Below are 27,439 nucleotides of genomic sequence, written 5' to 3' on the forward strand. Positions count from 1 at the left end.
AATGGATAAGTCAACTTGATATTTCTTGAAATTGGGGCCACACAGTTATGCAGCTAGTTGAGCTGCTCTCCCAGAGCTTCAGCTTCAGGGGTTCAATCTCGATCGCAAGTGCAGACTCTGGGGAGTTTGCATGTTCTCACTTTGACAATGTGGTTTCAATGTATGCTCTGATTTCCTCTTACATCCCTTAAAATGTGTAGTTGCTCAGTTAGGGGACTCTATAATAATATGTAGCTGAGTGGTAAAACCTGCAAGACGCTGATGGGAATGTTGGGAGAATGATGGAGGTTTGGATAGGATTCGTTGAGAAAGGGGAGAAATGGTATACTTTATTGTCACATGTGACAAGGCACAGTGAAATTCTTTACCTAATGTATACAAATCGTGGCCATCTACGGACAAAGTTACAAATTATGCCGGCTCCCCCTTTTGTTCTCCCCCCCCCCCCCCCCCCCGAACAGTGGTCCCCCCCACGTCGGATCGCCGTTGTGTGCTGCATCTCGTTACGATTATGAAGAATACTCATGCTGGGGAATTAAAAGCACCTAATCACCACACAGCCCAATTAACCTGACAGCATATGATCCGGCAGTGGGGGAAGGAACAATGGCCAAAACCCTTCTTCAGACTGGATAGGAATAAAGGAAATGAGAGATATAGACATTGATGAGTGGGCTGAGTGAAGGTGTTCCATGAAACGATCGCCCAGTCTGCGTTTTGTCTCAGAGTCGGGGGAGGAGGTATAGCGACAGGTGTTGCATCTTCTGCGGGTACAGGGCAAGGTACCTGGGGAAGGGTGGTTTGGGTGGGAAGGGATAAGTTAATCAGGGAGTTGCGGAGGGAATGGTCTCTGCAGAAGGCAAAAAGGGGAGGAGATGGGAAAATGTGGCTAGTGGTGGGATCCCGTTGGAGGTGACGGAAAATTTGGAGGATTATGTGTTGTATGTGACGGCTAATGGAGTGGAAGGTAAGGACTAGGGGGACTGTCTCTTTGCAACTAGGGGGAGAGGGAGCAAGGGCAGAGCTGTGGGGTACCGAGGCCCTCATCTATGATGGGTGAGGCGAACCCCCATTCCCTAAAGAATGAGGACATCACAGATGTTCTGGTGTGGAACACCCCATCTTAGGCACAGATACGGCGTAGACTGAGGAATTGGGAGTAGGGGATCGAGTCTATGCAGAAAGCAGGATATGAAGAAGTGTAGTCAAGATAGTATAATTTTCTTTGGAAATGATATGCATTCAATAATTAACAGGTACTCCTACAGATGATTACATTTGCTTACTTTGTATCCTGTCACTTCAGATTCATTTTCCATTGCTTTGACATGGTCCCAGTTTAGGACAACCCTGGAGCTCGCTGATTCCCACCTTATTTTTCCAGGTGCTTGACTTGGTGCTGGAAAACAATGAGTCGGTAAAATCCATAAGTGAATGAGAACAAAATACACAGTAGGAGTTTAAGATGGTGAGAGGTGGAAGTGCAGGGATAATGCTGGATTTAGGTGCCAGATACAACCTTGCCATTTGAGATGGATTCGTACAACTTACTGTATAAAAGCAACTTCTAAACTTTTTTTTTCAATTTATAAACCAAACCTAGATATTTGGACATTAAAAAAATATATTTGGACAGGTATGTGGATAGGATGGGTTTCAAGGGATATGGGTCAAACATAGGCAGGTGGGGCTAGTGTTGATGGTCAGCATGGGCATGTTGGGCTGAAGGGCCTGTTTCCGTGCTGCTTGACTCTAAGCTTATACTTAATAAGAGAATAATGGGGAAAAAGCTAAACTGAACAACTGAACTTGAAACAACAATTGTGTTAGGAGAGGCTTTGTTCAAATTTATTTTGTAAATACAGTGCAAAAATCTATTTATAAAATAGTGAAGACATTTTGGGTTTTACAATCTCACTTTTCACAGCTGGAAGCATATATTGGCAGAGCCACTGAAAGTAACATCAGTAGTTATTGTGCAGGAAGGAACTGCAAATGCTGGATTGAACCGAAGATAGATACAAAAATCTGGAGCAACTCAGCGGGACAGACAGCATCTCTAGAGAAAAGGAATAGGTGACGTTTCAGGTGGAGACCTTTCTTCAGACTGGGAGTCATGGGAAAGGGAAACAAGTGATATAGATGGTGATATAGAGCGATATAGAACAAATGAATGAAAGATATGGAAATAAGTAATGATGATAAAAGAAACAGGCCATTGTTAACTGTGAGCTAGATGAAAACGAGTTACAATGAGACTCAACAAGACTCAATTAAAGAAATACTCACGCGGTTTCTTCGTTGTGACGTTAACGGGAGGACTGGCAGGCCCAGTTCCAGCACTGCTGTATGCTGTGACCACCATGTAATAAAATGTGCTGCCTTTCAATCCTGTGACCTTTGTCGTCGTGTGGTTTCCTTTTGATGTCATTTTGCTTGCGACATCTTCATTTTCATCATCTGTCCAGTACCATATCTTAAGAACAAGATGGAAATGATAAAACAAAATGAAAAGGAATTAACCTTTAGTAAAGTAATTCCCTCTGACCCATTTGAACAGAATTACCATAATCAAAATAAGGACATGATTGAAAAAAAACCACTGAAAGCACTGATGTCATCAGATCACCAGTGTAATACATTCAAAGGGCATAATAACTCGCTACTGTTTACAATTAACCTTATGATATCATAGATGTAAAACAAATTGTAAATTATAACCTGTGCAATGTGTACACTCCAAACTATGAAATGGTAAAAGCTGTGAATGAAGTAGGTGCTATGGTTTCTATCAGTTTTCTGCATGAGCAGTTTCATGGCCAACCTGCTCAGTTTTCCACAGGGGATGTAACTGATCAGTATGCGATAAGCATTCATTTACATTCATAAAACCACAACAGAAATCGCGACCAAGAACATTATGGCAATAAATGCGTCATGCAAGATGAATATTTGTGTTAGATCTAATGTCACCTAAAGCACGAACTAAAAACAGAGAAACTACTCAAAGGTTCAGGCCGCAAATATAGGGAGAGAAACAGGGTTAACATTTCTGGTTGAAGATCCTGTGACTGAAGAGTTTATTTGATTTTCGTTTGTACTTAAAGCCAGCCCATTTATTCCTGATTTTTCAAAATGTTCTATGTTTCCCTGAACTCAGAGTACGACTATAGCACATGGTGAAAGCATTATTATCAAAGCCACAGCACTTCTGTTCTACTTCTTTCATCATTTTAGTGAACAAGTAAGTTATTGCAAAATGGCACCTCTGTTCAATAATGTCCATCAGTTAATTCCAGTTATAATTACTGTCACTAACTGCAATGAATGTTTAATCCTTGGATATCACAGGTAAAATTCAATTCTAGTTGGCTCACCCGAATTGAAAATCTAGCACTGGCCTAGTGTACATTAAATAAACGGTTAGTAAGGAAACAAAACAATTCTGCTTGTAATTTTCTTGGTTTAACATTGACATTGATCAGAATTATATAATATAATAATATAATATCTTTTATTGTCATTGCACATTAGCACAACGAGATTTGGTATGCAGCTTCCATCCGATGTCATAACATAAATAACTAATCTAAATCTAAATTTTATTAGTTACTTATGTTATGACATTGGATGGAAGCTGCATACCAAATCTCGTTGTGCTTATGTGCAATGACAATAAAATATATTGTATTATTAATATAGATTATATTATAAATTATTGACATTGATCAGAATTTATTATACCAGATGGGCAGCACAGTGGGTACAGCGGTCAAGTTGCCGCCTTACAGTGCCAGAGACCCGGGTTCGATCCTGACTATGGGTGCAGTCTGCACGGAATTTGTACGTTGTCCCTGTAACCAAATGAGTTTTCTCCAGGTACTCTGGTTTCTTCCCACATTCCAAAGATGTGCAGGTTTGAGGATTAATTGGCTTTTGTAAATTGTCCCTAGTGTTTAGGATAGAACTAGTGCACAGGTGTTCACTGATTGGTGTGGAAACGGTGGACAAAGGGGCCTGTTTCCACACTGTATTTCTAAAGCTAAAGCTAAATGGGCATAAAGTAATATAGATGATAAGTTTAATTAATAAAGGTGATTGTCAAGACATTACACTTGTGACGCTTAAATAAAACTAACATCCTTGACAAATTTAATTTTTCATAATTAGGTGCACCATGTATGAGGTGGTATTTGGACAAATCTGCAGTGGCTTTTATAAAATTTTACAATGTTGCAGGAACAGTGTGAGTGAATGAACATAAAACAAATGTTCTAACCAAAATCACAAACATTTTGTTCAGCAAGATTGGAAGAGTGACTTTTACTTTATATGAAACCTTTAAAGCATATCTAAACTTTTTGTAAGCAATGGCTGCATTCGTATAAATTCTGTATGGTATAGAAATTGGAAACTGTTCTAAAGGAGAATTTAAAATTATTTAAGTATCTAGTTCTTTAAATCAAAGCCCATAGAATCTAATCACCGAGTGATTAATCCATTCTAATGAATGTGCGGGCATTTGTTGGGTTATAATGGACTTGAAATTAGATCGCCTCAGCTAATCTTGATACAAGTCAGTGTTTTGCTGATTATTAACAGTGAAAGACAAATTATACAGTACATATATATTTTCCATATTCCTCAGACACGTAACACTTCGCATAAAATGAATTATCTTATTTACCCACTCACACCTGAGAACATTGACAAGTCATTATAGATTAATTTTAAAGGATGAACTATTCCCCAAAGATCCTGTTGATTTGCATGAACTTCCAGCTGTAATTACACGGGTTCTTTCCATCCTTCAGAATTAATTACATAAATCATTTTTCTTACCTCATAACCCCGCACTTTTCCTTTGTTTGTCTCCCAAGGAATAGCTTCCCAGAAAACCTGGACTTCTGAGGCTGACAGACTTCTGGCTGAGACATTGAACGGTGCTACAGTGGGCTCTAGGTTATAAGGAGGAGAACCCATTAACACTCTTGGGCCAAAACTAATCCTGACACTATTATCCACTTGATGACCTTGGGTCATCAGTTCAAATGTTAAGAAATTAGTTTTCTCAGCAAATCTGTCGGGGCAGCATTTGTTCAGCTTTAACAGTTTAAATCCCTGTGAGTATTTCTTAATAAAACTCTTCAGGTAAGAACCAAAAATAAAGTAGAAGTTCTTTATCAAACTGAATTGAAATTATAAATCCATATTTTAATTTTTGCAATCTTAATCACACAATCATTTAGAAAACATGCAGACTGTCCCCCTATCCCCCTCAAAAGGAAAGAAACACCACATACCTTAGCAATATTACACAGAAATACAAGGAACACAGATTTGGAAAGATCCACCACAGAGCTGTAATTTTCCCAATAAGAACTGTGGTTCTTTTACGGCCTTAAACTGCAGAACCATCACTTAACTAACTTGATACATCAACATTGCTCAGCACTGTAGGCTGCAAATCTATCTGCTCCAGTGATTAACGACTTAATACAAATAGAAATCACTAGGCCTTATATGTAGTTGTAACTTCTATAGAGGATTATCACAATCAGAAAATGGGCCATGGTATGCTAAAGAGGCAACATTTGCCACTGAAAGGATAGATCTGTTGTCAACTACTCAAGAATCTGTCAAATCCGTTCATTTTTAAACAAGTATTCAAGGGAAAAAATGTGGAATGGCAGGAGATGTGTGGAAATGAAAGAAAATATCAATGCAAATAATGTTGTAATGTACCTAGCATGCAGGCAGCAAGAAAGATGGAAGTGAAGTTCACAAATCACATCAGAAATGCCACGATGAGGAAGAAAATATAATGTAGAAAGAAACGTCCAAATTACCAATTCCCATGGTTCTTAGACGAGCACAGAGAAGAAAATGAACCATTAATTTTCAATAGACTTTGTACTCGTCTCCAGATCAGCAGCTCGACCTTCTGGACTTTTTAAATGTTGTACCTATATTAAATTTAAATATTGTATCTGTATGCTGTTACAAACCCTGCAAACATCTTCCAAGTAAAACTATTGCTACATAACTTATTCTATTACATTCCCCTTTGGCATTATAATCACTTTTTTTTCAATTACATTCTCCTATCTTCCACCCCAATGCTGACCTTATGATGTGTTCATTCTTCCCTTCCCTTTTCCTGCACCTTCTGTGCTAACATTTTGTTAGTCCATATTTGCTGGCACACTTAAGTTTCACATGTTTTTATTTAACTTTGTCATAGTGTATATTTTGGCACAGTTCTATAATTAGCAATGTCGTAATTATATTCTCATATTGTCAGCATATGCAATTTCTTAAACCAAATGTGATTTTGTTTCCTGGCTTTCAACCGTACCAACAAGGCTGCATTTCACTTGAAAACATCAACTGATTTAAGAAACAGAACACATGAAATACAAGACTGCAATGTGTAGGTTTTGACACTTATTCTGTGCACAGTTCCCCAATTGTGGCTCAGTAATACAGGTCCACCACTGATTTCTGGCTTCACCCTTGCTTCCAGAGCCTAGCCAGATTATTTGTTTTGCTGGACCAACAGAGGCCATGTAATAATAATTAAATAATCCACTAATTTCTACCCCTCCTGTGTCTCTAAAGCACAGGGTTGGCAAGAAACTTACATGAAACAATATTATATGTATTAGATTTACAAGGGAACTTGCATTTCTTGTGTGGGCAGCCCGGGTGCCGGTAAACGAGTTGTCCTCGGAAATCCTGATGAGGGTCAGATTGTTGACCACACATGGGGCCAAGGCACTGCTTTCTCGGCAGGTCTACAGCCCTGGAGGGTGGAAATGTGAACCATGGGAACACGAAACCAGGGCAACATCTGCCCTAGGTGCCACATTTTCGGGGGGTTCCGATTAGTCAAACCTCCGGTTTGGCAGTGCCGTTGGCAAATTGCACTGTCCTGCCGCGCAAGTACAGATCAGATCAAGATCAGCCGCCTCACCCGGCCTAGGCGCCACATTTTTGGGCGGACTTCCGGAGGGAATTTCAAGTGTGCTTTCATAATGTTGTCCGGATTAAAAGAGGTACTAGACCATAAGATGCCAGAAAATCGGCAGTGTACCTGTAGTAGGGGTACAAGAATAATAAGTGTCCTGAATTAAAAAGTGGGAAATTAGAATGGTTGGTATCCTGATTATTATCCAGTAACCCTGCTCAAGCCTGGATATGCTAGGTTGCTCCCTTCCACTGAGTGAAAGGTGAAGCATAACATTTATCAGGAGGAGCCTGAACGAATGGATTGAAGTTCATCCTGTCGATTGCGAGACACAAAATCACACGATGAACAGGTTGTGTCTTTAAAGCACATCAGGATATAAGAAATATCCTTCCCCATATGCTCTGCCAAGCAGCAAGATCATGACTGGTCTTCCTCACACCACCAATTTTCTCATCTGATCTCCATACTTCCACTAATATCCAAAAATCTATTGATCTCTGGTTTGAATGCAATCAATAATGGAGTTTTAATTTTGCCTAAAAGGATAGAGAACTCCTTTTAAGTAGTCATCAACCCCAGGGTGCAGGAATTTCATTACATCGCTCTCTTAAATAATCTTCCTATTTTGAGACGGCGATCCCCCTTAAACTAGATTTCTCAACCAGAGGAAGCATCCTCTACACATCTCTCCTGTTATCTGCTATCCAGTTCAAGGACAGTGTTGGAGAAACAACGTCCCTGCTCTTATTACTGGGTTTCTCTGCTACTAAATATTTTTTTCCCTCAGCTGCACAATCATTTCCATTGGTTTTTATGCTCATGATTAATTTCACTTAAATTAACACAGACATGATACTTATCAGAGCAAGTTAATTACACCTCTTGTGTGCGACTTCTGAAATCACCAGCTAAACATTGTGACTGACCACATTTAAGTGTGCAAATGTTACGCAAGTTGCATGCATGCATGTATAGTGTAAATAGTTTTAGAACACACTGGTTTGGGTTCTTTGCTTTCTGTTATTTTATTATGTTTACAAATGTGATTCTGGAATTGTTGGGTCTCACAGAGAACATTATAAACTCACATTAGGATTACTTTAACGTGAAAAACTTGTATTAATAGCAAAGGATTATTTTCCATTAGTTTTTCAAAACTAAGTACACAATAGACAATAGGTGCAGGAGTAGGCCATTCGGCCTATCGAGCCAGCACCACCATTCAATGTGATCATGGTTGATCATCCACAATCAGTACCAAAAGTAATTAGTGAGAAATCCAGCACAGTTTTCTCCTGCGCTGGATTCAAACTTTTTGCCCCTAGGGAGATACCACAAACACCATGCATGTTTTTTTTTAAATTTCTGTATGAGCAGAGTTGACATTTGAACATTTATGTTTAAATGTACATTAACATCTGCAGAGTTAACGCAGGCTAAATGTCAAGAGTAACCTTGGGCCATTCCTTCTGGAGCAAATATTTTGATTTGATTCTTCTGCTTGAAAAGGCAACATTGCAAGTTTCTTGACCCTTTATTGTTTTGATCTCCTCCATTAAACAGAATAACAGACACAGAGGCCTGACTGTACCTCTGGCCATGTGGTCTTCTTCACAATGATGGCTCCAAAATGCTTCCTAACTGATGAAAGGAATAGCCGCAGCTGTTATAGGAAGAGTGCGGGATAATTTTATTCCCTTAAGTGTTTCAAAGAGTAAATGATCAGCTCCGAAAGTAGACATATTTCTAACAGGGAGAAAGGAGATTTGACCACAGCCAGAGTTTCCCAAAATGGAAGCTGAGAGTTGCCTACTGATGAGTTTCTGTGATCCAATGTGATACCTGTTGCTGGAGCACCATCTTCTCAAAATACCCAAGAGGTAACATGGGGAATATTGATATTGTACGAGGTTGTATAAGGTGGATGTTTAACAACTACATTATTTTTAACAGAGAGAAATAGCAGAGAGGATGAGTAATAGGTCTTAGGTGATTTAAGAATAGTAAATTGCCGGAATTAATCCAATTGTTGTGTAATCTAAAGTTTATCAAACAACTGAGTCCGCACTTGGGCGGCACGATGGCGCAGCGGTAGAGTTGCTGCCTTACAGCGCTTTCAGCGCCAGAGACCCGGGTTCAATCCCGACTATGGGTGCTGCCTGTATGGAGTTTGTATGTTCTCCCAGTGACCACGTGCGTTTTCTCCGAGATATTCGGTTTCCTCCCACACTCCAAAGACGTACAGATTTGTAGGTTAATTGGCTTGGTATACATGCAAAATTCTCCCTAGTGTGTGTAGGATAGTGCTAATGAGTGTGGATCACTGGGTGATGTTGATGCGGTGGGCCGAAGGGTCTGTTTCCACACTGTATCTCCAAAACTAAACTAAAAACTATTTTTTGTAAATATAAATAATTTAATATCATCATTAATATTTTCCTTATATTTGTGAATGTTCAAATTATTCTGTCAAAGTGTTATTGTATGGGGAGCTGGTTCGTATCTTGCTGGCTAAGCATATTATGCGCAGTCGGGACTTTTCTAAGCATCTTGGAGCTGGCTTTCTTTGAACACTTTCACCAAAATGACAAATCTCACATTTGCTCAATTGGTTTGCCAGAGATTGCATGGAATATAATAAAATATAAGTTGAAGGGCATTTGCAGCTGAGCAGGGTAAATACTGACAGTGTTAAAACTGATATGACCTTCACCATTATATTCATCAGGAGTATTACTCGCTATCATTTGTTATTCTTGGATTGCACAGTTGGATCAAGATCTGCTCCAGTGTTCACACAGTTATCAAATTGCTGCATAGAAATTACAACTTACAAAGAGGAATCTTACACCAACGAGTGCTTGTTGATCTTTATTTTTGATGTAGACATATTACACATTTCCTCTAGTCAGTTGCAAATTGGTGATGCTTGACTTTAACCTTCAGGAAACTTCCCACAAAGGTTAGGCAGAGTTAAAAGTTGGATTACCTCTTTTCAAATCTGTTCTGCAATCCGCTACCAATATTAGTACCATGATGCTAAACAGACTAAGCAGCCAATCTGACTATGGATTTAGAGGTAACACAGTGGCGCAATGGTGGAGTGCTGCTTTACAGCTCTGCAGACCCAGGTTCGATCCTGACTACGGGTTCTGTCTGTATGGATTTTGCATGTCCTACCTGTGACTATGGGTTTTCTCCAGTTGCTCCGGTTTTCTCCCACATCCCAAAGACATGCAGGGTTTGTAGGTCTATTGGCTTCTGTAAATTGTCCCTCGTGTGTAGGATAAAACTAGTGCAGGGGTGATCACTGATCAGGGCGGAATCTGTGGGTCAACCTTTCCACACCTTACATAGAAACATAGAAAATAGGTGCAGGAGTAGGCCATTCGGCCCTTCGAACCTGCACCACCATTTGATATGATCATGGCTGATCATCCAACTCAGTATCCCATCCCTGCCTTCTCTCCATACCCCCTGATCCCTTTAGCCACAAGGGCCACATCTAACTCCCTCTTAAATATAGCCAATGAACTGGCCTCAACTACCTTCTGTGGCAGAGAATTCCACAGATTCATCACTCTCTGTGTAAAAAATGATTTTCTCATCTCGGTCCTAAAAGACTTCCCTCTTATCCTTAAACTGTGACCCCCAGTTCTGGACTTCCCCAACATCGGGAATAATCTTCCTGCATCTAGCCTGTCCAACCCCTTAAGAATTTTGTAAGAATTTTTGTAACCATATCACTAGACAAAGCAGATATCTTGCAAAGAACCAGAAAGTTAATTTATAATCAAAGAAACAAGGGACTGCAGATGCTGCTTTACACAAAAGGACCCAAATTGCTGGAGTAACTCAGCGGGTCAGGCATGGAAAACATGGATAGGTGACGTTTTGCGTCGGGACCCTTCTTCAGAAGCCACCTAGTTTGCTTAACCGAAAGCCAGAGAATTTTACAATGTTATTCTGATTTAACTTCAAACTACATGCAAAATATATATGTAGCCCGTGAATGTTAACAGCAATTATGTCTTTAAACACCACCAGAAGCTCAATTACACCTCCTCCAACAAGACACAATATTTTCAATATTTTCTACTAGGAGGTTAAAGAGTTCACAGCTGATCACCATTTCAGCGTTCACTGCAGGAGCTGCAATGCAGCAGATGTGGGGGATCACTATCTGGCACATGAGGATATTTTTGCATTAAAATGGACAATGCAGATACTTGTTGCTTTTATACCCAAAGGTTCTGAGCCAATATCATATTTCTCTCTGTTCTTCTATCCCATTTCCACTTTCCTTTCAACTTCCCATCTGAACATGTTTTAAGCACTCTTCTGATCCCTGGTTCAAAATATTTTACACTGAATTTCAATTTTGAGTCCATTTGTTTTTTTATTTATACAACTTTTTTTCATCCAGCAGTCCAATTCATCTTGATTCTAAACACATGTATCATGCCTCTTGTCAAAGCTCCATTCCAAAATCATTGGACATTGGCAGCTCCCTTCATCTCCACTCATACTTTTCAGTCTTAACCTGCAATTAGTGATAAGATTAGTCTTCAGTTGTAGGACTTAATTGAAAGAGGATTGTGGGGGATTAATTGGGTAACGGAAAGAGCATTCATGTCGCAGCCCTGTTCTCACCAATCTTTCCACCATCACACACAAGAAGCACAAGAAGTGCAAGACAGACACCATTGTATGCAGATGCCGAGAAGTGTGTTCAGCTCTGGCTAAAAAACTAATCTTGTTTGCGGACTCGATAAGAAGAAGGTTGAAATAATAAATAGTAATAAATTAATGCCTACCTTACACTGTTCTGATTGGGTAGGGAGGAAAATTGGCCATTGCAAGATATTACGGAAGTGGCATGTAGACAGAAACAAACACAGGTATCAGTCTAGCAGATGCCAGTGAGGGTCTTGTTTAATTTTACACAAGTACACTGTGCATACTCACACACACATCCACGAGACTCATAAGATATGAACATATCATATGACCCCTCTAGATGCACAGGGCCTTTTACCCAGAGTAGGGGAATCGAGGACCAGAGGACATAGGCTTAAGGTCAAGGGGAAAAGATTGCATAGAAATCTGAGGGGTAACTTTTTCACACAAAGCATGGTGGGTGTATGGAACAAGCTGCCAGAGGAGGTAGCTGAGGCAGGGAATGTCTCAAAGTTTAAGAAGCAGTTAAGACAGGTTCATGGATAGGACAGGTTTAGAGAGATATGGGCCAAACGCTGGTAGGCGGGACAAGTGTAGCTGGGACATGTTGGCCAGTGTGGGTAAGTTGGGCTGAAGGCCTGTTTCCACACTGTATGACTCTATGACTCAAATCATGTCATGTGGTAATCAATGTGACAGGTAGTTACCATTTTATGCACTACAGCCATCAAACTGCAATTGTCCACTTTGTCACTACCACAGAAAAAAAAAATCACGCTCAGTTTTTCCAGAAAAGTGGACATTTTTATATAAACTCGGTTAAAGAAACCCGCGGCCAACCATCATCCCAAATGCCAGAAAAGGATTATACAAAAAAATAAGCATGTAGGAAAGGAGTTTGTTATATAACTCCCATGCCTGTTCAATAAGGTGTTAACATCTGATTGTTTATACAACACTTTGATCTTGCATGACTGTGTTGAGATTATTACAGAATAAACTACTCCTCAATAGAAATTACTTCCATTTTAGTCAGGATACAAACTCCAATAATGGACACCTGTTGCCCAAAACAATTAATGGTGAGTAACACAAAATCAAACCACAAAATTAAGGCACACCTTAACACAGTGTATATCTTATCACTTCAGTTTGAATGATTCCGCAATTGTCTTAAATTTGATTAACACTAGACGTTGGGCCCGTCCCCCATGGCAATATTCCACCACTGACCCATAGCCCCCAACTGCGCAGGCGTGGCTGACGGGTTCCTGTCGTGACGCGAGTCACGCAACCCTCCCCCAACTGCGCAGGCGCGGCTGACGTGAGTCACGGCAACCCTCCCCCAACTGCGCAGGCGCGACTGGCAAGTGGGAGCGCGATTGCGATGTTTTTAAAGTTCAAAATGGCAAAAACCTGTAAAATATAAGATCAATGTGAACGCATCTCACTCTCCCTCTTCAGTCCCCTATATCCTCCTCCATTATCCTCCCTCTCCCCACCTTCCAGCAACCCCCCTCTGCTTCCTCTCCTCATCCCCTCCCTCCACTCCTCCCTCTTCCCCCTCCTTTCCTCCATTACCTCGCCATCCATCCCTCTTCCTACCCCTAGCCTCCTCCATTCCCCCTCATCCCCAACACTCCCTCCCCCTCCTCTTCACCTTCGCTCTTCTTTACCCTCTTTCCCAGACGTTTCCATTCAGCTTATACCTCTAATTGTATGTGTAGAATTTTAATTTTTACCTTAATATTGTCATCTAACGTTTATATTTGTGACATTACGAGTTTAATGGGTTAGGATAAGTGGAAGATAGGATGCAGCCGCCTGTAATTTCCTTTATTTAGTAGATACTAGTAGCATAGGTGATGAGAGCATGTATTGAGTGGGGTTGTTCTGAGACGCCAGAACTAACTGTTGAGCCTTCCTGAGGTGTTGTGGGCCTAATTCAACAAAATACCGGTGAAGGGAAGTGCCCACTTGATAATCTCAATGATATAGGTAGACAAAAGTGCTGGAGAAACTCAGCGGGTGTAGCAGCATCTATGGAGCGAAGGAAATAGGCAACGTTTCAGGCCAAAACCCTTCTTGGGTTTCAGCCCGAAACGTTGCCTATTTCCTTCGCTCCATAGATGCTGCTGCACCCGCTGCGTTTCTCCAGCACTTTTGTCTACCTTCGATTTTCCAGCATCTGCAGTTCGTTCTTAAACCCCAATGATATACTTGCATCTACACGATCATTTAAAAAAAAAAGAGCTTGTTAACATGTAGTTTGCTGCTTATTGCATATGGATTTAATTATTGGCCTTAGCATCAGTAGGTATATTCAGTTTAGATAATATTTTAGCTTTGGGCTTGGGTTTTCTTGGTTAAGCACTTATCCTGGTGTTGTAGCACAAGTACTTTGTGTTTTACATGTACCCTGATAATTTAGTACCATCTAAACTTAAATATCACCTTTGTACATCTCAGCTTAATGCAGTTTGTCTAACATAACCCTCTCTGCATATAGTTATGTTTGTGGATTTAAGGACATAACTGTTATGGGATGGAAATAATTATGTCCTTCACAAATTTCAAAAACAAAAACGACTAAATCATTTAGGCGTGATACTAATCTGAATGGTTAGCAGTAATGTAAATTCTACCTTAAACAAAGTATGAATTGGACTAAATCTGCACAGGATATTAGAGTATCATGACATTAGACAAATACACTGCAGCAGCCAGATTTCTGTTTGGGATTCTTCTCGCGGTTGTTGATCTCAATCAAAAAAATAAAATGCAGTTATTTTTAAGTCAGCTCAGTTTTTTGGAGAGCCCAGTTTTTTGGTGCTCTCCTCTGGAGCTGGGGTACTGGGAATGCTGACTGTCTACCTGCTGCGCGTTTCTAGAGTCTTCTCTATTGTTTCAGACCTATTTTGTACTTGTTTTTCACATATTCTGATATCAACTGGATGAACAAAGCTCTGTGTCCCCATTTGAGTGAGGTATCCTGGGTCTTTGCAAGCGGTGACTGATGTGATTCATGACATCAGAAGAATTCTGGTAGCAACTTGCTTAATTATGTTTTTTGGTGTGGGAATGATGGATGGAATGCTTTGGCATGATATGACATGATCGCAGGACCAGGAACTGAGATGTGATAAGGGGTGATTTCAACAGATCACGAGCTCAGTTTCTTTACTTACCCTCCTCTGCTGAAAACACAGTGATTACTGAGCTGTAAGGTCCTTCACCTTGGTTGTTGTAAACTCCAACCTTTACTTCGTAGGGAGAGAAAGGTGGGACACTTTCGTTTCTAAAAACATATCGCGATGCATCTGCTGATGTTACTGCCGCCTTCATCCAACTTGTGGCTCCAGCCGGTCGAAAAGCAACCACATATCCAAAGCCCTCACCATTTTGCAACTCTTCCGGAACAGGCTGAAAATGAAACCAAACAGACAAAAAAATGTTAAAGAAACAAGAGCCCTTTTCAATTGAAGTGATAGGCCACCATAGAATTGTTATGACACAGTGGGAGGACATATAAGCCAATAAGCTTGTGTTATTCACAATAATAATCTTCGGCCTTTTCTTGATCTGATCAGCAACTCAACAGAATGCTTTGTAAACATTAATGATCTGCAAGTAACGTCCTTGCTGTCAAGTTGGCTTTGAAAATAATTCCGATAAATCTTCTGAAGGACTTTGTATTACTCATGGCTTGAACAGCTGGGTTTGCTACACATTCTTCACATTTGGACTGTAGAGATGAAAGGTCATGCTCACAAAGCTCTCCAAGTCCCAGCCATAAATCTTGCATGCTTCAGGCAGAAGCTCCAAATAAGCAAAGTGTTTTTCTCAAAAAAGGGGGCAGACAAATCGTAACCAGGATTCACTGTGAGATACTAATGTATTTCAGTGTTAGCACATGTATTGCTGCCTGAGAGTTTATGGGTTCAGGTCCCAATCCAAGACATCAGCGTGCAAATCAATAGTAATACAACATTTAGTTTAGTTTATTATTGTCACGTGTGCCGAGGTACAGTGAAAAGCTTTTCTTGCCAACCAGTCAGCAGAAAGACAGAAACATTTCAAAGTCAGCAGAAACTTTTCTTGAGTTGCAGTGAATTTTGAAAGAACATTATATTGAAGCAGAAGCTTGACCAAGGTACACTGTTCATTTTGTTGAATATGAGGACAATTCTTCTCTCCTGGTGAGGAATCTTCACTCAAATAACACTGAAGATGGGTTACAACCCAAAACGTCACCCATCCCTTTTCTCCAGAGATGCTGCCTTGACCTGCTGAGTTACTCCAGCATTTTGCTTCTATCTACTTTGAGAATAAGACTTTAAAACTTGTTTTGCACTTTAAAGCACCCACCTACTATGCACAATTAGGCAGCCTAAAAGAGAGCTGTCTACCTTCAGAAAATAATAATTTCAGAGTTTGATGGAAAGTAGTGGGATTGATAAGGTTTGGCTGAATCACTTACTAAACCAGATATTCACATTGATTCTGTCATTTGGGACGCTTCCATTCTGTCCGAAGCTCAAAGGACAACAGTTCACATTGGGGACAAAAACAATCATCTCCAGGCTATTCCTATCCTTTTTATTGCATTTCCTTAGGGATTACTGCGTGCTTTGCGTAGTGGAAGAATTATTACAGCACAGAAGGAGAGTGTTCAACTCATCAAGGCCATTTCTGCCAATTCTTGAGCAATACTGTGTGCGTGAAGACAATACAAACTGTGTGTGTAGATTTTCCTGAGATCTCCTTTGTGGCTCTTTTGCCGATTGCTTTGAATCTGTGTACATTTTTTCTGGAACTACCTGCTAAGGAGAATAGATTACTCTACCACATCTAAGTCAGGCACAAACTTGTATATTTCTATTTATTCTTCCTAAACCATCTTGACTTCAAGCAAAACTATAACTTCTCCACTCTTACATGAAGAGATTAGGGCTATAAAATTGGTAATCCGAATGCTAGCAGGACTCTTTCGAGAATTCACCATAGGAACAAATTACCCATGATATTGTATGTTCAAAGTTTATATTCACTCTAATCTTATAATGAGGACATTTCCTGAGAAATTAACAGATTTCAAGGTACTTGAGTGCAACTGCAAAGCAATTGAGAATAACTCGCTGGTTAGCTGCAATATAGTTGCTTTCGAGGTTTATAAGATATTCTCTGTCCTTCCAAAAATTTGTAAACATTCCACCTTTGCATGGGCAAAACATCATGGAAATTATGAGACGGGTTGTGTCATTATCTGTGCAATCTCCATGTGAAATTGGGTCAAATCAATTGTTATTTTGGTCCAGTGTTTTTGTTTAACTTGCATATTATGTCCAGCGATTAAGACTTTTAGTTCAAAATTGTCCTGAAAAATTAAACTTGCAAAAAAAAAATGTAGAAATGACACTTTGAGCTTACCTCCCAAGTTATTACCAGTTCTGATCGGCTGCCATCTCCCCCACTTACGTTAGCTGGACCTACTTCAGGAACTGTAAGGAAACATAAAATAATAGATGTTAATATGTACATCGAGTTCAACAACACTGGCTTTCGTGATTTAATATAGCAAAATACTGTAAGTACACCAAATACAGAACTTAAGTATAGGAAGGCAATGCAGATGCTGGTTTATACTGAAGGTAAACACAAAGTGCTGGAGTAACTCAGTGGGTAAGGCAGCATTCTGGAGAAAAAGGATGGGTGATGTTTCGGGTCGGGACCCTTCCTCAGACTCAATAAGTTTGAAGAAGGGTTCCGACCTAAAACGTCACCCATCCTTTTTCTCCAGAATGCTGCCTGTCCAGCTGAGTTATTCCAGCATTTTGTGTCTATCGAGAGAACTTAAGTAGATCCGTGGACCAGGCCTTAAAGAGGAGACAAGCCCAAAATAAGAGATCCATGTGATCTGAGGCAAGTTGACAAATTGGATCTAAAATAGGTTTGCTTCTGGGAGGCAGAAAATGATGGTGAATGTTCATTTTGTGTTTGAAGGCTGGAGGACTCTCTGGATAGATGCTGGGATCCTTACACTTTGTCATGTACATTAACGGTTTGGATATCAATATAGGAGGTATGATCAGTAAGGTGAATATTGATATTTTTGTAGAGGAACAAGGTAGATTGCAGGAACATGTTATCAGTGGAAAGGACAGAACATTGGCAGGTGGAGTTTAATCCTGATAAACACAAGAACATGGATTGTGGGAGCATTTATTAGGGTAAGACATACACAACAAATGGTCAGGTTATTGGGAGGATTGAAGAAGTAGTTTGGCATGGAAAGACACAAAATGCTGGAGTAACTCAGCGGGTCAGGCAGTATCCCTGGAGATTCGTGAGATTTCGGGTCCTGACCCAAAAACCAGCATTGGCAGTTCTCTGTTTCTATGCTAGGTAATTTGACAAGTAAGTCCAAGGTTCCCTGAAGATGGCAATACAGGTAGATGAGATGGTGAAGAGGACATAAATGATACTGGTCTTCATTAGCAGGAGTTCAAAATGAAATAGTGTAAGGAGGTTATGGGACAATGTTATTATAGTATTGTGTGCAGTATTAGTCACTAAACTATGGGAACAAGATGATTGTAGTGGAGAGGATCAAGAGCCAGTGAGATTTACAGCACAGGAACAGGCCATTCAACCCATCACACACCATTGCCTCTCTGAGCTAGTCCCACTTGCCTGTGCCTGGCCCATATACCTCCAAGTCTTTCCTATCCCTGTATCTGTTTAAGTGGCTTTTAAATGTCATAATTGTACCTGCCTGTACCTCTGGCAGCACGTTCCACGTACACCGCCCTCTGTGCGACAAGGAAAGCCTCGCAGGTGCCTTATAATATAATTCCCCTCTCACCTTAAACCCAAGTCCTCCAGTGTAGAGGACAGACTGTGGCTATTCACCTTATCTACGGCACTCATGATTATATACACCTCTGTGAGATCACCCTACAGTCTCCAAAGCTCCAGAGAAAGAAAGACCCAACTTTTCCAGCCACCATTTCAATTGTGAGGAGAGACTGGATGGACTTCATTCATTTTGCTTGGAGTAGAGAAGACAGAGGGGGGACCTGATAAAGGTAAAGAAAATTATGAGGGGCTTGGACAGGATAGCTAGTAGCAGAGGTTTCACAAACTAGAGGACATTGGCTTATGATAAAGGGAAATAGGTTTAAAGTGGATATGAGGATGAATGTTTTAAGCTATAAAGTGGTTGAATCGGGAATGCATTGCCGGAGTGAGTAGCGGAACCAGGTACTCTCACAACAGTTGAGAAGTATCTAGATGAGTACTTAAATTGCCAAAGCATAGAAGGCTGTGGACCAAGCGATCAGGATTAGTGTAGATGGATAATTGCTGATCAGCAAACTCATGGTGGGCCAAAGTGCAAGTTCTGTGCAGTACGACTCTATGACTCAAGTACTTAATGTTGGAAAAGTGTTATTGAATTACCGCTAAAAACAATAAATACAAAAAGATTACAGGGAGGTTCCTTAAGCTTGCTGCCAAGCTGTCTGCTAGCTTTCTTTATAAAAACCACATCACAGCTATGGAAATTAAAATCAGATTATTCCCATGGTATATATATCTGAATTGCAATGGCAAATTTACAACCAGTCAAGGTGGAGAATTACTCCTATATATATATTACCATGCCACTATGTAATTAAAAGTCACAAGTCACACATGTAACATTTTAAATACTACACCCCTTTTGGAATTACGCAACATAGCACAAAATAGAATAATAGAGTGCGGAAACAGGCCATTTGGCCAACTCATCAATGCCAGACTAGATACAGTTTCTAAGTTAAAGTTAGACACAAAATGCTGGAGTTTTGGGTCGAGAACCTTCTTCAGGCTGTCGGTCTGAAGAACCGGTTCTTCCGACTCCACCTGAAGATGGGTCTCGACCTGAAATATCACCTATTCCTTCTATCCAGAGATGTTGCCTGTCCTGCTGAGTTACTTCAGCATTTTGTGTCTATCTTCTGTTTAAACCAGCATCTTCAGTTCCTTCCTGCAACAGTTTCTAAGCTAATCACATTTGCCAGTATTTGGCCCAGAACCCTTCTAAACTTTTCCAATGCAAGCTTAGTCTTTATGCAAAATTAAAGGTCTGATCTGGATCAGCCCTCTTGAAGTGTATGCACTGGTAAGAATACCACCAACATACTACCTGGATCATATTATTTGAACTGTATTCACCTCATTTTATGGTTTTGCAAAAGTGATCACGAGTTCATGCTTGTGTTAAAATAATTTTAAATAATTCTAAATTATGTTGTCATGGCAAACATCCAGATCTAGTAAGAACAGGGGGAATGTTGGGAGGTTGTAGATTTGGGGGAAACCTTGGTTTCACTGGTTTGTTAGGAGTCAGTAGTGCGTGGTATGCTTGTTTATCTTTGGTTTCATGTGATTGAAGAATGCTGTGAGACGATAAAGAAATCCTGAGTCAAGATAAGCTCAACATAAACACAAACCTGATCTGCATTTCTCAAAAATGGAATCTAGTCTGGATTTCAATATTGATAATCTATAGTGTCTCAGTTAGAAATGGGTCATGGAATTACGGCTGCTTGCAAATTATTATTAACTCTAAAGGTTACATAACGTGGAAATAGCCATTCAGCCCAACTTTACCATGGGGACCAACATGTCCCATATACACTAGTACCACCTGCCCATGTTTAGCCCATGACCCTCTAAACCTTTTCTAGCCAAATACCTGTCCAATGTCTCTTAAATGTTATGATAGTACCTGCCTCAACTACCTCCTCGGGCAGTTTGTTCCACATACCCACAACCCATTGCATCAAAAAGTTACCCCTCAGGTTCCTATTAAATCTTTCTCCACTCACCTTAAACATGCCCTCTTGTTCTCGATTCCCTTACTCTGGGCATTTACACGATCTAGTCCTCTCATGATATTGTACACCTCTATATAAGATCACTCTTTATCCTTCTGCGCTCCAAGGAATAAAGTACCAGCCCGCTCAACCTCTCCCTGTAGCTCAGGCCCCGACTCCTGGCAACATTCTCATGCATCTTTTCAGCACCTTTTCCAGCTTTCCAACATCTTTCCTATAACACGGTGACCAAAGTTGAACACAGTACTCGAAATGTGGCCTCGCCAATGTCTTATACAACTGTAAAATAATCTCCCAACTACTATACTCAATACTGATGATGGGCAATGTGTCAAAAGCCTTCTTGACCTCCCTGTGATGCCACTTTCAAGGATCAATGTACCTGCACTCCTACATCACTCTGCTCTGCAACTCTCTCTCCCCAGAGCCCTGCCATTCACTGTGTAGGTCCTGCCCACGTTAGGCTGCCCAAATTCAACACCTCACACTTCTCTGTATTAAATTCAATCGGCCTATCATCAGCCCACTTACCCAACCGATTAAGAACATGCTGCATTTTGTAATAACAATCTACACCATCTACAATCCCACCCACTGCATCTGCAAACTTGAAAATCATGCCTTGTACCTTTTTCATCCAAATTGTTGATAAAGATGACAAATAGCAATGTTCCTGGCAGAAAAACCTGAGGCACGCCACTTGCCATAGACCTCCAGTCTGAAAAGCAACCGTCATCCATCACCCTCCCCTTCCTTCCATTAAGTCAATTTTCTATACATTCAACTATCTCTCCTTGGATCCCATGTGATCTAACCTTCCAGAGCAGCCACCTGCCATGCAGAACCTTGTCAAGGCGGCAGAGGAAGATGGTGGAAGGTTGCTTTTCCATGTACTCAACGGTTGTTGTGCTTACTAGTTGTTTGTAGGTTGGACATGTGAGCAGTGCACTGTGGGGAAGGGGAAGGGTGAGGGGTGCGGGGTGATTATTAGGATTTAGTCTGAAGAAGTCATCTATATTTAAATGTGTCCAATTGGTTGTCTATTATCTAAATGGTGGCTGATTGGGAAAGGGGGAGATGCAGCGAGACCTGGATGTCATGGTACACCAGTCATTGAAGGTAGGCATGCAGGTGCAGCAGGCAGTAAAGAAAGCGAATGGTATGTTGGCTTTCATAGCAAATGGATTTGAGTATAGGAGCAGTGAGGTTCTACTGCAGATGTACAGGGTCTTGGTGAGACCACACCTGGAGTATTGCCTACAGCTTTGGTCTCCAAATCAGAAGAAGGACATTATTGCCATAGAGGGAGTGCCAGAGAAGGTTCACCAGACTGATTCCTGGGATGTCAGGACTGTCTTATGAAGAAAGACTGGATAGACTTGGTTTATAACTCTCTAGAATTTAGGAGATTGAGAGGGGATCTTATAGAAACTTACAAAATTCTTAAGGGGTTGGACAGGCTAGATGCAGGAAGATTGTTCCCGATGTTGGGGAAGTCCAGGACACAGGGTCACAGCTTAAGGATAAGGGGGAAATTCTTTAAAACCGAGATGAGAAGAACATTTTTTCACACAGAGAGTGGTGAATCTTTGGAACTCTCTGCCACAGAGGGTAGTTGAGGCCAGTTCATTGGCTATATTTAAGAGGGAGTTAGATGTGGCCCTTGTGGCTAAGGGGATCAGAGGGTATGGAGAGAAGGCAGGTACGGGATACTGAGTTAGATGATCAGCCATGATCATATTGAATGGCGGTGCAGGCTCGAAGGGCCGAATGGCCTACTCCTGCACCTAATTTCTATGTTTCTATGTTTCTATGTTGTGGAACAATTCAATAAATAAAACAAGCTGAGAATAAAAATAAAGAGAAGAATTTCAACAACACAAAGTGAAAGATCATCAGAATGGCAAGAAGAGGACGCAGTGAAAAGACAGGGAACATGTTGAAAATATTACAGATGGAATCCTCAACCTAACATCTTAAACCACACCAATACTCTACGACAAAACCACCGAATGCCTGCATTTGTAATTGATCAACATTCAACAAATCATACGATCCAGTCTATTTATTTCATGCCATTTTCTTTTCAAGTTTATAATTACCAAGGCTTTTATTAATTAATTTTGCAACTGACACAACTGAAAATGAGAAACTGTCTCAAAAGTTTAGTTAAATAATTAATAGCAGCCATCGTATCCTTTCATGTAACTTGCTCAGACACTGCAGAATCAAAATACAAGATGAAAATCTGTTCACAGAAAAACCATGGAGTATTGGCTTGTAGAAAGCATCAAATTAATGAAACTCCATTGGGTTTCTTGCACAGAAACAGGCCATTTGGTCCAACTAGGGTTTATGCTCAGTGTGAATCTACTTCCATCCTACTTCATTCTATTAATTAAAAGCAAAGTTAGTGCCAAAGGTATTTAACAACTCAACAGAGGAAAACATGAAAGGAATTTCAGCTGACCATGTAATAGTGTGGCATGTGCACCTAATCAGCTCATGCAAGAATAAATTAATGATCACCAAAATGCATCTTTCCATTAACACTTGAAGTTTAGGTTTATTATTGCCATTTGTACCGAGGTACAGTGAAAACCTTAGTTTTGCATGCTCTCCAATCAAAACAGGTAAGTCTATACGTAAATACAATCAAGCTAGGTAGAGAGCAAAGGAAAAGATACAGACTGCAGAATATTACTCTCAGGATTGTAGCGTAACAGTCCCAGAGACATAACCCCATGTCCACAATGAGGTAGATTGTAGAATTGGATTGTACCCTAGCTCATGGACAGAATCCTCAGAGACCTGGGTGGAAATGGCCTAAATAGGGTCATAGAGTCATAGAGTCTTACAGCATGGAAACAGGGCCTTCGGCCCAACTTGCACACACTAGCCAACATGTCCCTTCTGCACTAGTCCCACCTGCCGATGTTTGGCCCATATCCCTCTAAACCTGTCCTATCCATGTAACTGTCTAAATGTTTCTTAAACATTGCAATAATATCTACCTCAACTACCTTCTCCAGCAACTACCTCCTCCATAAACCCACCACCATTTTTGTGAAAAAGTTACAACTCAGGTTCCTATTAAATCTTCCGCCCTCACTTTAAACAGATGTCCTCTGGTTCTTGATTCCCCTACTCTGGAAAAGAGACTGAACACAATACTACAAATGGGAGTAACCCATTGCACCAGGATTCTTTACCCTGCTTCTCAATCTGCCAATTCCTTGTGCAGGAATACATAAGTTACATTGACAAGGCATGTGTGTTGCCATTCTGGAAACTAACCCCAATATTATGGGTGATTGTTGATAGCTGAGAGTTGACATTATACCACCACCACTAGCCATTCTGTATTGAGAGATAATTTAATCCCATTTGGGACTGGTTCAATTTGGCAATGGGTCTGTGGCGGCTTATTATAAAATAACCATGCTATGTATTCTACAATAAGAAGTATGGAATATTTAACACAGAAATACCTATTTTGGACAGATACATGGATAGGAATAGTTTAGAGGAATATTAGTCATTTGGTCCAATCAGCCTGGCTGGTATCTCTATTCCAAACAAATCCCCTCATTGTGTGTACTTCGTCTTAGCTAATCACCAGGCCTTTTCTTTTTTCCTTTCTTCCAGTTCTTTTTCTGAATGTAGAATGCCATTTCTTTCAACCACCTCGACAGCAGCAAGCTCTGCATTCTAACCACCCTCTGAGTAAAGAGTTTTGTTTCCTTATTTTCGCATTAGATTCACCAGTAACACTTTTATTGATGGACTCCCATTTTGAATTTGCATATATCTCTAAACATTTTCTTCACATTCATCTTGTTCATATTTGTGAAGATGTCAATCCAAACTCCTCAAGCGAAGTATCAACCTCATTCATCACAGCCAATGGTTGTAAGCTCCTAGCTCTGGTGTAACTGGACTTCTTTCCGCATTCCAGTGCGTTTAGTTTAGTTTAGTTTATTGTCACAGGAACAGTGAAAAGCTTTTGTTGCGTGCCAACCAGTCAGCAGAAAGACAATAGATGATTACGATTGATCCATTTACAGTGCATAGATACATGATAAGGGATAAGGGAATCTATGTTAAGTTTACAGTTTGGAAACTAAACTCTACATGGTACTCCATGCTTTGAATCCTAAATATGGGCAAGGATACAGACTGCAGATGAGATACCGAAGTCAGGTGTTCATATGGTAGAGTTTAGCAATTCACCCTCATCTAATCACTCAACCGATAAAAGAAGGTTGGCTCTAGGGAATCATTTTGGTATTTCAGGACTAGGCTGGCATCCTGATCCAGACCAGCTTCAATAGTGTTTCAGGGCTATTGTGGAGAGTTTCAAGGGCATTGTTGGTTATTGAAAATAAAGCACTGAACTAGTAATCAAGGATGGCACAGTGGCAAAGTGATAGAGCTGCTGCCTCACAGCGCCAGAGTCCTGGGTTCGATCCTGACTACGGGTGCTGTCAATGTGGGGTTTGTACGTTCCCCCTGTGACTACATGGGTTTTGTCGAGTGCTCTGGTTTCCCACCACCTTCCAAAGACACGCAGGTTTGTAGGTTAATTGGTTTCTGTAAATTATAGAAGTGTTATGATGTTAAAGTGGGATAACATAGAATGAGTGTACTGATGATTGATGGTCAGTATGGACTCGATGGGCCCAAGGGCCTGTGCCCACACTGCATCTCTAATCTGAAGAGCTAAAAAAGAATCTTTTCATTAACAAACTAGCATTGATTTTGTGATTATTATTCTTCTAGCTGCTAATTTATGTCCCATTTATATTCTCCTTATTCAAATGTTTGAAAGAGAAATTGTTCCACAATTTTGGTGTTTTGGGAAAATATGATCTAGTGCTAACCTGACAGGGGCTCAAAAACCACTGAGTGGAAAAGCACAGTCCACATGCTGGACTTGGTGTTTACGTGTTACCAGCAGTTCTGTCGACTGCCAGCAGCAAGGTGCTCTTCACGCGTCAGCTAATCTCTCACTTCCACTACTGCTCAGAGGTCAGAGCCAAGCTGGAAGTCAGATGCCAGCCTTTTTGCCCTCCCGTTCTCCATCTGGGCTCACTTGTGCTAAACTGAGACGTTGGATGCACTTTGCTTTTCTAACCACAGCTAGTCCACATTGCACAAACTCAGTTCAGTTCATTTCTGCCATGAATCTGGATGAAAATTTCATGAATCTGGATTGAAAAAGCAAGTGTAGTGAAGGGAGCTGCTTTCATATTAATTAATCTTAATGTTTCAAAGTAAGTTAGGATCACTGACTTTTAAATTTTAATAAAGATTTGATGTAACTTTCTGTATTTCTAAATCTAAAAATTTAACGAGCTTTTAAGAGAACCAAATTCTCATGGTTTTCCAAAAGTGTGATTCATATGTTGTGATCGCAAAGGTCCTTCAACCCTACCCAAAATAATCCAAACTTACCTGAAGTGGGTTTCTTTGGTTTGACTGCTCATTAAGCTAATTAGATCTTCGATGGGTCACACTTCAAGTAATTGAAACTGAAGATGGCAATAGGTCAGACGTAAACTTGCATTTAAAATTTACCTACCACCTTGAAAACATGGTAAATCTTGACGTATGACTCTAGGCTCTTACAAAATAGTATTGGTGGCATTGTATCATTAACAGTGTTGGTGAAATACATATGTCCAATTAACATCAGACGTAACAAGTGAAAAGCAGCGCCACTGCAACTTTATATTCCTTTTTATACAGTCACCTGGATGCTTATTTTCAATGGCAAGAAACTAAAGTCAAACATTGTGCAATACAGCCACATAAGGATAACAACTAAAAAATGGGGGAAAAACCCTGACGAGATGTCGTCGGCAGAGTGGTTTGAACGCTCTTGCAAAAGCAATCACTTGCAATTACTCGCACTGAATTATCATGAATTATTATTGTTATTATTTTTATTGTAGATCTGTTGCAGGAAATACCTCATCTTTCCCCTTGCCAATAGCAACTCTGCTGAAAAACACCATCAGCAGTCATACTGTCCCCATTCATCCATGGTCTAAGTGGAGGCTCATTCTGCAGAATAATCATTTTTTTACATTTGCGGTGATGACAGGAAATCCTGTAAACTCTGAAAGTGAAAATGTATAAAGCAAACGAGTGCTGGTATCACTTTCAGAAAATTTCTCGGGATTGGAAAAATCTTGTCGCCTGCATATGTTGATATTGGCAAAATGCCAACAATAGAATACTACGAATTTGAAGCATCTGATGTCAGGCTTACAAAACTTTTTAAATTTTTTATTAGTTAGAAGGGATGTTGATTTTTTTTTTTAATTGCACATTTCACTCTTAATATTAACTCGGTCATAAATTAAAATAACACAAAAGTTGATACTTTCATAATTTTCTCATATCTGAATATTAAAATCTGTATTTTAAATACTTGCTCATGCTGTTACATAACACCAATGGGTAACATTTGTATATTTCCCTTGATTGCCTAAAGCTAATTTGTTTTGCCACACCATCTTTTCTGCTAATATGAAAAATGACACTCAATTGGTGACCCTTTAGTACCTTTTGCTTACGTTAATGTTCAAAGCTAAAAAATGTGGAATTTATTGCTCAACATGGCAGTCTTGAAAAAATGTTTACAAAACTCTTTAACCTCTCAACCTCTCCAGAAATACATTTAAACGTAACTCACACAGGAATCAGCGAAATACTCCTCCTATGCAGTGGTGAAGGTAAAGTATTGTGACTGTAAATGGAGTTCATTTATACCAAGAATTGGATGTTCATCAAACTTTAAAGAAACTGAAGTGTGACCAGAGTAAAGGGTGTAGTAGGTTTACGTGTTTGAAAACCATATTATGGTGAACTGCTAATTAGACATCTCACTTGGAAT

At 40.2% G+C, this 27,439-nt stretch overlaps 1 protein-coding gene across 2 annotated transcripts in view; it reads right to left on the reverse strand.

The window, feature by feature from the left end:
• LOC129704532 (contactin-4-like) overlaps positions 1–27,439 on the reverse strand; it is a 796,241-nt gene that overhangs the window by 50,758 nt on the left and 718,044 nt on the right. For both annotated transcript variants that reach the window (XM_055647705.1, XM_055647704.1), the window contains 5 exons: positions 17,084–17,154; positions 14,842–15,076; positions 4,843–4,958; positions 2,290–2,476; positions 1,287–1,399 (listed from right to left, as the gene is read on the reverse strand). In XM_055647705.1, coding sequence (XP_055503680.1) covers positions 1,287–1,399; positions 2,290–2,476; positions 4,843–4,958; positions 14,842–15,076; positions 17,084–17,154 — 722 coding nt within the window. The remainder of the gene's footprint in view (positions 1–1,286; positions 1,400–2,289; positions 2,477–4,842; positions 4,959–14,841; positions 15,077–17,083; positions 17,155–27,439) is intronic.

This window comes from Leucoraja erinacea, chromosome 16, assembly GCF_028641065.1.
Source record: "Leucoraja erinacea ecotype New England chromosome 16, Leri_hhj_1, whole genome shotgun sequence".
NCBI classification, from domain to species: Eukaryota; Metazoa; Chordata; class Chondrichthyes; order Rajiformes; family Rajidae; genus Leucoraja; species Leucoraja erinaceus.